Source organism: Sesamum indicum, linkage group LG5 (genome assembly GCF_026168435.1).
Source record: "Sesamum indicum cultivar Baizhima isolate 11 linkage group LG5, ASM2616843v1, whole genome shotgun sequence".
NCBI classification, from domain to species: Eukaryota; Viridiplantae; Streptophyta; class Magnoliopsida; order Lamiales; family Pedaliaceae; genus Sesamum; species Sesamum indicum.
Window position 1 is genome coordinate 19645995 of NC_142661.1, and position 11358 is coordinate 19657352.

Consider the following 11358-nt stretch of genomic DNA (forward strand, 5'->3'; position numbering starts at 1 on the left):
GTCACTCGTGCACCAAACCCCCCCCACTGGAGATCTACCGACAGAATACTTGCACACGAAATATGCCACGACTCAGAGAATAGAACAACGGAACTTCTTTATTAAACAACGCAATCTCATATTTTGTTTCCAACTCAAAAGACAGATTATAGCTTTAACAACTACCATAGCGAATTCTCTTAACAGCTCAACTCAGTTTGGAAACAAGTTTGATACCTTTTCTCTTATGTTTTTTTTTTTTCCCGTTTTTGGGGAGAAAATAAAGATAGGAGCTCTTAAGAGGAAAAGCATGTAAAACTCTGAACCAACTACAAGAGACCAGGCAGGCTGCATTGCCACCCCAGAATTAATTGAACAGGGCCGTGTCTTATTGGCTTCATCGAGCAAAATTGCTGGAAGATCCTCTGGTAATGGTAAATCATCAAGGTGAAGGAATATGCTTCACAGACTAATTCTGATTGTATGAAATTGTGTTGAAAGAAACATCTCAACAAACTCCTGTTGAGCTGAATGCAAATAAGTTAAAATGTACATATGCCGATCCACAATTTCAGAGGTGATCGCAGATTGCCTTGGTGAAATCTGTTGTTGTTGATTTACCGCCAAGATCACCTGTTCTGTACTTCCCTTCAGCAATCGTCTTCAAAACAGCATCCTGGATTTTATCAGCTTTATCGTGCAGATCCAAATGGCGCAGCATAGTGACAGCACTCAGAAGCAAAGCAGTTGGATTTGCCAAATTCTACAGCAACATTAACCAATTATCTAAGCAGCTGTTATATTGCTTATAAAGAAGAGAAGGAACAATCATTCGCTGTATTAGAGCTCATTCAGCTTGACTCTTTTATCAATCAAAGCTCACACATGATTTCAAGCTCGTTAATAATTCCAACCATGCTTCAAAAAAGTCTTGTTAAGCTCCACTGAATTGTTACATCCCCTTACTATCAGAAAACCTTGCTTGCATATTTGAGAACTTCAAAAATGTGATCTAGATAATGTGACAGTGATTATGTGCATCCTAACAATATCAATTCCTCAACTGAATCAGTAGCACTTATTTATGGCATCTTCAAAATCATAACCAGACTATCTAACTGAAGAGACTTAGAGAAAGTTAACACTATGTTGATGGACCACAATGATTGCATGTTTCAGAAATGTCTATAAACATATGCCCGTAACGTGGTTCAGCCACTATAGTTGCAAAGTTGAACCAAAGCTTATTGTTACCATTGAACTGGAAACACTTAGAAACTACTCGAAAACATATTCTCCTCATTATATGCGAGTTTTAGATCGGCGCTATTCATGTGTCAATTAGCATTTTTGACACATTAGCAAGTATAACTAATCATATGGCACTATGAGGCAATAATAACCTCATACAAACACTTCGGATCTTGAAGCAGAAAAGAAGTGCAGAGCTGCTTCGGTACTAACCTTTCCTGCAATATCAGGTGCAGAACCATGTACGGCCTCAGCAAGAGCAATCCCCCCCTCACCAATATTGCAACTGCACAAGGGACCAGGTAAAGTGAAATTAGTCAAGGAGAACATCCATCAAAAGACCAGACAAAATAGAATGTACCTTGGAGTTAAGCCTAAGCCCCCAATCAAACCAGCACAAAGGTCACTTATTATGTCACCATAGAGATTAGGCATCACAAGAACATCAAAAAGTGATGGATTCTTCACAAGCTGCAAACAGAAAAAGGAACATTTTACTCTCTAATTACATTGTTTGTCTTTTCATATGCATAGAACTTATGGCGATAATGCAACTGCAATTATGTTGATACTGATAAACATAAGCATTCCCAACTATTTTCAGGAGATATTAGCTTTCCCAACATTAATTCTGCATCCATAAAAGACAATCTCTCGTACCATCATACAGCAATTGTCGATCACTACTTCTTCATAAACTATTTCCGGGTACTTTTCTGCAACTTCACGACAACACTGCAGAAAAAAGTGTAAAGAAGAAACTGAAGTTAGAAAAAGGTTTAAAAGGAACATCAATAACTAGCATATGCATAAATGCAGACCTTAAGGAAAAGACCATCAGTTTTCTGCATGATGTTGGCTTTATGTATTGCAGATACTCTTTCTCGTCCGTGGGTCTTGGCGTAGTGAAAAGCATACTCTGCAACTCTCAGACTTGCTTGGCGTGTAATGATTTTGAGACTTTCAACAACACCCCTTACCACCTAATAGATATAATACACAGGCTCAATCAAATTAACAACATAAGAGTTGCTTTATGATAATGACTGTCCATGTACAAAACTTACTTGATGTTCAAGTCCACTGTATTCTCCTTCTGTGTTCTCACGAATAGTAATGAGATCTACATCATCATATTTCGTCTTGTATCCAGGTAGGCTGTAACAAGGTCTGACATTGGCGTACAGATTGAGCTCTTTCCTCAAGGTAAGGTTAAGGGACCGATGACCTTTCCCAATCGGTGTGGCCATTGGCCCTTTTAAACCAACTTTGTTTCTTCTCACAGATTCAAGACTTTCCCATGTTAGAAAACTCTGAGTTCTAGGATCTATCTCTGTCCCAACAAAGTGTTCTTCCCATTCAATTGGCACTTCAGCAACTCTAAATACCTGGATTTTTACCACGTATTAAGTTTTTACATTAGGCATAATAGCTCGTTCCTCTGAAAAAAAGCTTCAAATCGTCATGGAAATCTTCATTACAAAATAGAGCCTTAACTATGACAGACATTACATGCCTACAGCAATACAAAGCCAAAAATTAGCTTAGCTGGAAAAGACCGATAAATGATAATGAATATGCCAAAGAAGATGACTTATCATCTCATAGCTCTCACATTTTTTCCAATGTCGGGAAAACATGAATAAAAAGGACTACCAAGGATATTTGGATGCTATAGAAATATAATACACCTTTGGTCGGATTGCAGCTGGATTTACAACTACACCCTGTTGACCGCCGTACACAATTCTTGAAATGAAAAGGTTATTTCTTTAAGCACATATTTAGCCAACCAAATTCAAAATGCACTCAGTCCTTTCCCTAGTGAAAGAGTGTAGATAACAATACTATCCACAAAGATGGATTTGAATGACGAATACAACCAAGGTTATTGTCTACACGTTTCATTTTTTTTCCCAATCAACCAAAACTACATTAGAAACTACTCCAGGAAAGTCCTAACTCTGCTATCCTTCAAGATTGTGGCAGAATCCAGCTAGCACAAAGAAAAGCAACAAGTGATGAATAAGGCACACAATATTTCAGTCCATTATCACTTATTAATTAACCATCAACAGAAAGCAACAAAAGATACGCATTCCAAAATCACCCAAAATTCAGCAAAAATTCTAGCACGCGTCACTTAATCACCCTAGCTCCAACATTTCTTCGAAAGGCAAAGTCCTCCCCCGCTCCGTCAATATAATATTTTTAAAAAAAAAGGTGAAAATCAAAATAACTATACATAAATAAATAAGTCATGGAACGTGTTCGTGGAACCTGCTTAACCGATTGGGCGATCTCAGGGCCGATGCCATCTCCTGGGAAGAGAGTGGCTCGGATCAGATTGGAACCGGAAGCGGCGGAAGAAAAGGTCCGATCTAGGAAAGTAGGGTTGGGGGAGGAGAAGATTCCAGCATAGGCTCCGCTCCGAGCGAGTCGTCTTACGATTTGTGACGCCATTCGCGACTGTGGCTTCCGGTTATGGGCCTAACCTTGATTCTTCAATCTTCTTCTATCAACTACAATATGTAAAACAAGAGTTGTCCTTTGAGCAATTGAGAGGTCAAAGTCAGCCACTATACATAAAATGAACCTACTACTCTTCCCTTTTCCTTTTAAATAACTCCCTTTCATATTTTTAGCAAATTAATAAACAAAATTCTCTATTTTTTTTTTATTTTTATTTTTGAAAATACCCCTCCGTATAATGACTAAGGGGTGATCGGTAAGTATAAATGGAGTGAGAATTGAATGGACATTCTCAAAGTTTATTTTTATATTTAAAAATACTTATTCGATTATTCTCTTAGATAAGAGATTAATCATTCCATCACCCAACATAATATATTTGAAATAAAATATTTTTTTTATTGTATTAGTTTAATATCTAATTTCAATTTAAATTTAAGTACTTGTATCTGAAATAATTATGTATGTTGTATGCATGGCCATCCAAAAAGTAATATTAATTTGATTTTTATTAATTCAAATATTTCTTTCACCTACTTCTAATTAATATTTATTGGGTTGTCCGAATCATTCTTTTAAGAAAAATATTATCTATACATTTATTCAATCAATTTTTTATGTAAGTAAATACTTTTTTCATATATATATATACTATTACTTCCATAGATAATGCGACCTCGATTGAGGCTATGGTCGGGGAAGATTAAAGAACCGAATATGAGAGATTCTTAGCAGAGGACGTGAATTGGATCTTTTTATTCTAAGGCTCAACGATCAAATACTCCCGAGTCGGGAAAATAATATCTGACTTGCTTCTATATAATTGAACTCAACATATCTAATAAAAAATGGATAAATAATTTTTTTAAAAAAGTAAATTACTAAAAAAACAAGTTTTTCATAAAAGTATTTTCATTCTATTACTAATTATCAATTACTTGAATGAAATCAATTAAAAGAATAATAATTTCGTGACATTCTAATTTATTATATATATATATATATATCAATCATTGAAATTTTATTCAAATGCAATTCTTTTTCTATCATTATTCCATTCCTAAGTTGATTTCGTATCCACACATACCAATCATATCCTAAATTCTACCTACTCACCAAAGTAGTTAAATGATCTTGCAAATATGTATCAATTTTTTAATCAAATACTTATACATTATTTTATATATTAATCACTTATCCACTTTTTTCCCTAAAAAATTTAACTACTTTTTCGAAAGTATAGTTAATTAGTGGAAATGATATTGTGATATTTGGAAGTATCATTATTTGAATTGGCGCAAATTGAAATTAGCCCATGCATTGCTCAAATCCAAACAACGTTAACAAGAACATCTCCAGCTCAAGGTTAAGATATTTTTGTGGATATTGATGCTTTTTTCACTCCATAATTCATCAAAAATCAACGCATTTGAGGTCTGAACATTCGATAATTATAGGGTAACATGAAAGTCTTAAGAAACTTTTTACACATAGTAATTCACCTTACACAGAGGTTACATAGACACAAGTTGAAAATCAGAAACAAGAATCTAACAAAAGGCATCATGTTTTCCAAGAATCAAACTTAACTAGCAGATAGGAAGAGGTGAACCACTCCAACCCTCAAGGCATTTCAACAATGGATCAACAATCAGCCCCTTGCTCAATGCTGTGAACACCTTGTCACCCTCCTCGCCCGGCGATGTAACCTTCTCTCCAGTCAAGAACCCGGTTCCCAGTTCCTCCCTAATGAATCTGTACAAGGGGTATGATCTGCATTCCTTGATCCTGTTAGCGATAGCTGGATTTCCACTCTCCAACGCAATTCTGGCACTCTCGACTTCTTTGGGCAAGAGGGCTTTAAGTTCATCCTCAAAAGCACCAATTTTCTGGAAGATAGACGTGCTCAAGTTCTTCTCGTTGTCGCCATTTTTTAATGCGTGTTCCACGAGCACTTGCCTCAGTTTCTGCATCAATGGGTAGTTTTCACTGCAAGGGTCATCGACGTATGCAAAGACGTACTCACGGTCCACCACTCGGAGCAGATCCTTCTCGCAGAATCTTGATGGATGAAGCTCTCCATTGACACCCATTGTTAGAGTTCTCTTAGCAACTTGGCTGACGGTGTTCTTGACAGCTAGCCTCAGATTCTCCTCCAAGTGCCTCAAATCAATGGCTTGACACAGAGCAATTAGGTATGTGGAGGACATGAGCTTCAAGATGTCCAAAGCCTCAACTGTTTTCCTTGAAGAGATCAAGCCCAAAGAGTTAACATCTTGGTTATGTTGCTCAGCACTCTGCACGTGATTTGTTACGGGATTTGCCAAGAACTGGATCTCTGAACAGTAGGAAGCCATGGCAATTTCAGCTCCCTTGAAACCGTAATCCAAGCTGGGATTCCTCCCACCGGAGAGATTAGAAGGCAACCCGTTGTTGTAGAAATCATTAACCAGTTCAGAAAATTGAGCAAACATCAACTTCCCGATCGCTGCAATGGCCAATCTAACGTTGTCCATGGACACTCCAATTGGGGTACCCTGGAAATTCCCACCGTGCAAGGCCTTGTTCCTTGAGACATCAATCAAGGGGTTATCATTGACAGAGTTGATCTCCCTCTCAATCATCTTAGTCGCTGTGCGAATGACTTCAATTTGAGGCCCGAGCCACTGGGGCGACGTTCTAAGAGCATATCTGTCTTGCTTCGGCTTCTGCAACGGATCCATTTCGTGCATCTTCTCAGCAGCCTTAACATAAGAGCTACCATCAAGGATGTGTTCCATGATGGCAGCAGCCTCAATCTGACCGGGATGGTGCTTCAACTTGTGCGTTAAATGATCGGTGAACTCAGGCTTTCCATTCATAACTTCAGCAAAAACAGCCGACATAACTTCGGATAACACAGCAAGAATGTTGGCTTCGTACAGGGCAATCGAGGCCAAACCAGAACCAACAGCCGTGCCATTGACCAGTGCAAGCCCTTCTTTTGGCTGCAACTCGAAGAACCCTCCAACAACACCAGCAAGCTTGAAGGCCTCCTCAGCATTGAGGGCTTCTCCATTGGGGCCAACGGCCTTAGAATTGGGGCGGCCAGTGAGCAGCCCAGCAATGTAGGATAAGGGGACGAGGTCACCAGAGGCTGTGATCGTGCCACGAAGGGGCAAGCATGGAGTGATATTGTGGTTGAGGAACTTGGTGATGGCTTCCAGGATTTCAAACCTGATGCCTGAGTAGCCCTGGAGAAGGGTGTTGATTCGGACAAGCATTGCTGCTCTTGTTGCCGAGTGGGGCAGAGTGTGACATGACTCAGTGCCTTGTCCGAATATTCCAGCATTCAAGAACCTGGTGTCAATGAAGTTTGAGACAAGTCAGAAATTTTGAGACAGATATTACAAAATCTGAGGTTTTCAACTTTTATGTTTCAAGATCAAGCAATGCATTAACATGGCAAGAACTGGAGCCCTAAACAGAGCAAACATATATATCATAAATTGACAAATATAATAATACACTTATAATTAAATCAAGATTTAGTGGAATTAATGTGATTTATAGTTTACTTGTAATACTTAGACAAAAGGGATATTGCAGGATCCGAGGAACCATATATAAATACAGCTTTTGGGTCATTTAGTTAAGATAACTGTATTATACCAATGTCCAACAATAACATGGCCAGCCATCCCCCACTTCTAAATATACTCAGCCAACGGTCAACGTCTGCCCCTCAAAAATCCTTTTATTTTATTTTTTGTTACAGTCGAAATAGGAAAGTACTATATTACCCATCACATCTGACAGCCAAATTCATAGTACACAGTTAAAAAAGAAAATTGTCAAATTTTCCTACACTCCCACCAAATTTAATTTGAATTAATTTTTTTTTTTTTATATTGAGTACCACCATCCCTCGATACCATTTCCAAAAATTACTATATATGGTAATTTTCTATCTTAAAAACAACAAATTCAGCAATTGCTAACCCCAAAGATAGGTCCCGCTTTGAATATTACTTTTGCAAAGATTTTAAAACAATAAAGAATATATAAACATAAGATAATATAAAACAAAATTACCAGCAGTAATTTTAGAAAATTACCTAATGAGCTCCTTCTGCAGAGCGCCACCCTGCTTGGTCCTCCGATGCGACGTCGCCCCGAAACCGGTGGTGACGCCGTAGCTATCCGTCCCCTTATTCATGCTCTCCATAACCCAGTCGCTGCTGGCCTTCACGCCGGCCCTCGCCGACTCTGCCAGCTCCACCGCCACCGCATTATCCCTGGATGCGATCGCCGCCACCTGCGATATAGTCAGCGTCTCTCCGCCCAGCTTCACCACCGGCTTCCTGAACTCCTCCACCATCCGCTTCACCTCATCGAGGTGGCTCCCTTTCAGGGCCTCCGCCGCCGCGCCCCAGTTCAACGGATCCTTCTGCTTCTGCACGCAGAACCCGTTCGAGTGATGGCCATTCTCCGTCGCAGCAGCCATGGAAATACCCACACACAGATCACACACTAGGAAGAAGAGAGATGTTTGTGTGTGCTGTGTGTGTGAGAAAGAGAGAGGGAGAGAGAGAGTTCTTGAAATGTGGTAAGTAAGGTGTGTGGCTTTAAATAGAGGGAGGTTTGTGCTTTGTGTTATGGTAATAGATACAGAAACATATACGTATAGGTTTTGGTAGGTGGGATTTGGCGTTAGAGGGGGAGAGAGGGGTGGAGGATGGAAACAGGCATTAAGTTCCCCAAGAGTGGGGGTTGGTTGAGGATTGATCTGGACCATTCATGGGATTATTTCAACGGTACGGATCCGCGGACGTGGATTTTTTATATTTGCTTTTTCGCGGGGGGTTGGTGGCAGTGGGATTGGATTGAAATATTTTTCCACATAAATTAATTGACTTTATTTAATTATATATTATCAATTATGACATATCGATCCCAATATATATATAGTAAATAGTTTTTTATATTTTTAAAAAAAATACATTATATTAAAAAAAGAAATAAAAAAAAAATTCTCAATAAATGTAATATTTGAAAAGTATAATAAATCAATTATATTATCAGGTGAATGGTACTTTTAGCTTCATAAGAAATTAGTACAGTTGTGTCATTAATCATTATTTTTTAACGTAGATTATATTTTTTTTATATTAATATATATGTATTATTTTTGGTTAGATGATCTATTGAACGATACATTCAACAGAAAAATCTTATTAATCTTTTTTTTTGTATATGCAAAATAGGAAAAATATATCAGTTGTCTAATTTTCTAACTTTTGATTCTTATTTTATAATTTAAAAAATATTATTTTATTTTGTAAAGTCATTTAAATAGAGATGGAATATCAAGTAACGTGATAATAATTTAATATATATATATACATATATATTTGAATTTGATTTTGGTTGTTGTTAGAAAAGATGAGTTGTAGTTGGTAGTTATTTGTAGGAGAAGAGAGTCGTTGTCATGTAATGTAATGTATCTTATTATTGGACAAGAATTAAACAAATAGGCTCTGGTTTTTGGTGAGTTTCGTGGCTACAATCAAAGAGCTGTGGTAGCTGACAATTAAAGCTTTGACAGTCGGCCGTCGCCCAAGTTTGTCGCGCTCCTCGTTAAACATCTTAGGATTAAATTTATATACTCATATGGGTTGCTTGCGACTATGATACTACGAAATATTATTCACTCTAATTTTATAATTTTATTTTAAAAAAAATACTTAGGTAAGTTGATGAGGTTTTGGGGTTGACATGCTATTCAAATTCTTCGTTTGAAATTAATGTAGTACTTGTGCCGTTTGTATCTGATTAATGCAAAATTAAATATGTTTTGAATTGAGTTTTCAAATTGTAGATGGGCTTAAAATAGATAGAGTGTTGTAAATTGTTGAGCCGGAAAAACTTGATTCAGATTGTCTTGATTTTTGAAAAAGAGATGATGGATGAAGAGAAAATTGAGACGAAGTAGAGTTAGTGATATGGTCCATAAAGCTGAAGGAGTGTTATTGTGCATCATATTTAATTAATCACTCTGTAATAAGTGGGATGTATTTATTACATAATTAATGGTTAATGTATAATTAATTAGAAGTTGTGTGAATGAGACAGGATGAAAGCAATTTTCACCAATATTTCATAGCATTCAATGATTAATTATTATTAATAATAAAATATAGTAAATGACGAAAATGGTGTGGTTTGACTGCACTCGGGCAACTTGACTTGACCATTATGTCCCCCACTAACCTCCACTCTCTTGGGTGCAAATTAGATTGAAATTTGAACTTGTTTATGAAATTCCAATCTTAATCATGAAGCTAAAATATTAATGGTGTTTCATTCAAGTAGTTAAAAAAAATACATTTTGATGTAATATTAACTTATATTATACATCCAAATGCATTTAAAAAACAATTGAGAATATTTGTATGTGCGTGTGTATTGCAGGTGTATGTGCGTGTGTATTTTGATATTTGGACAAAAACAAGTTGGTTTGACAAAGAGCGCTTTCTCCTGCTGTGTTTGGTGGTGAAGAGTGGTGTGCATTGTGTGGCTTCCACCAATCATGTGCTTTGTGCCTTTGTTTGTTAATTCAACAACCACGCTTTTAGTTCCATCCCAATGTTGATGGCAACTCTAGAGTTGAGTTGGGGAATGAAATTATATACACTCTCTCCTTTTCAAAACCAAATTTATTGACATGTTGTATTTTTGAATAAGAAAGAATTTCAATGTTAAGTGGATCACTTATTTTATTTCATGCTATAATCAAATTTCCTCCAACTTGAATACTAGAATAGTGGGTTGATGTGATTTATGTTTTGCAAAAATAAAAAAGAAAAGGAGCAACGGCAATTCTATAAGAATAAAATTTAAAGGCAATTATATTTGCACTATTTAATCTATGGTCTTTTTATATAATTCATCTATTAGAAATATCAACATAATTTACATAAATCACCCGTAAACAGATGATAAGTTAGAAAATGCATACGTAATTATTCCTAGAAATGATGAAGAAAGAAGTGTAGGTGGAAAGTGCTTTACCAAAGGAAGATGGGAATGAGAAATAGGAGGGAGTTGGTAGAGGGTATTATAGGTAATAACATAGAAATGAGAAATGGGATTAGCAGGAAAGTAGGAACAACTGCCTGTGATGAGTCATGATTATTTATTATTTATACAATTAAGAAGGAGAAGAAGAAATAGGGAAAGCAGCCAATGACTTTGTGGACTTGTGTGTATATTAATTGGGATTAACAACTCTAACTTAACTTGCCCGGTTGCCCCCCACCCCATTAATTTAGGTGGTTGTGCCAGGAAATAGTGAGATCATCTCTATCTACCAATTATCATATTATTAAATATGTATTTGTTAGGTAGGAACAAGATTTGTGAAAACAAACAATAAAGCCATTTTCAACTCTTATCATATTCATGCTTCTGAATGAGGCGATGTATTTTCATTCCCATTGAAACAACAAGAGTATCACTATTTTCAATCATTCACAGCTGCTGGTGGTGAAAGATTCAAACACATGGGATGCAATTTCGCCTGAAAATTACACCCACCCACATCCTGTCGTACCCTTCTTCTGTACACACACACACACACACACACACACACATCAGTTATCAATGAGTGAAATG

At 36.9% G+C, this 11358-nt stretch overlaps 2 protein-coding genes across 2 annotated transcripts; both read right to left on the bottom strand.

Annotated features, from left to right (window-relative positions):
* Positions 1 to 346: 346 nt before the first annotated feature.
* Positions 347 to 3816, bottom strand: LOC105161377 (3-isopropylmalate dehydrogenase, chloroplastic). Its single transcript, XM_011079035.3, has 7 exons — positions 3511 to 3816; positions 2298 to 2618; positions 2052 to 2213; positions 1891 to 1965; positions 1592 to 1701; positions 1444 to 1516; positions 347 to 742 (listed from the first exon to the last, which is right to left on the bottom strand). Exons 1-7 carry the CDS (start codon positions 3691 to 3693, stop codon positions 551 to 553), a joined length of 1116 nt encoding a protein of 371 aa, XP_011077337.1. The 5' UTR covers positions 3694 to 3816; the 3' UTR covers positions 347 to 550.
* A 1295-nt stretch (positions 3817 to 5111) lies between these two features.
* On the bottom strand, positions 5112 to 8294 carry LOC105161378 (phenylalanine ammonia-lyase). Its single transcript, XM_011079036.3, has 2 exons — positions 7800 to 8294; positions 5112 to 7041 (listed from the first exon to the last, which is right to left on the bottom strand). Exons 1-2 carry the CDS (start codon positions 8186 to 8188, stop codon positions 5292 to 5294), a joined length of 2139 nt encoding a protein of 712 aa, XP_011077338.1. The 5' UTR covers positions 8189 to 8294; the 3' UTR covers positions 5112 to 5291.
* Positions 8295 to 11358: the final 3064 nt, after the last annotated feature.

What these genes read in the sequence shown, in the direction of transcription:
- LOC105161377 (XM_011079035.3), bottom strand. Translation starts at nt 3,693, where the DNA reads ATGGCGTCACAAATCGTAAGACGACTCGCTCGGAGCGGAGCCTATGCT. An exon ending in TCGCCCAATCGGTTAAGCAG is followed by an intron (nt 2,619 to 3,510) that starts GTTCCACGAACA and finishes GTAAAAATCCAG; the next exon opens with GTATTTAGAGTTGCTGAAGT. An exon ending in ACAGTGGACTTGAACATCAA is followed by an intron (nt 2,214 to 2,297) that starts GTAAGTTTTGTA and finishes TATATCTATTAG; the next exon opens with GTGGTAAGGGGTGTTGTTGA.
- LOC105161378 (XM_011079036.3), bottom strand. Translation starts at nt 8,188, where the DNA reads ATGGCTGCTGCGACGGAGAATGGCCATCACTCGAACGGGTTCTGCGTG. An exon ending in CTGCAGAAGGAGCTCATTAG is followed by an intron (nt 7,042 to 7,799) that starts GTAATTTTCTAA and finishes CATTGACACCAG; the next exon opens with GTTCTTGAATGCTGGAATAT.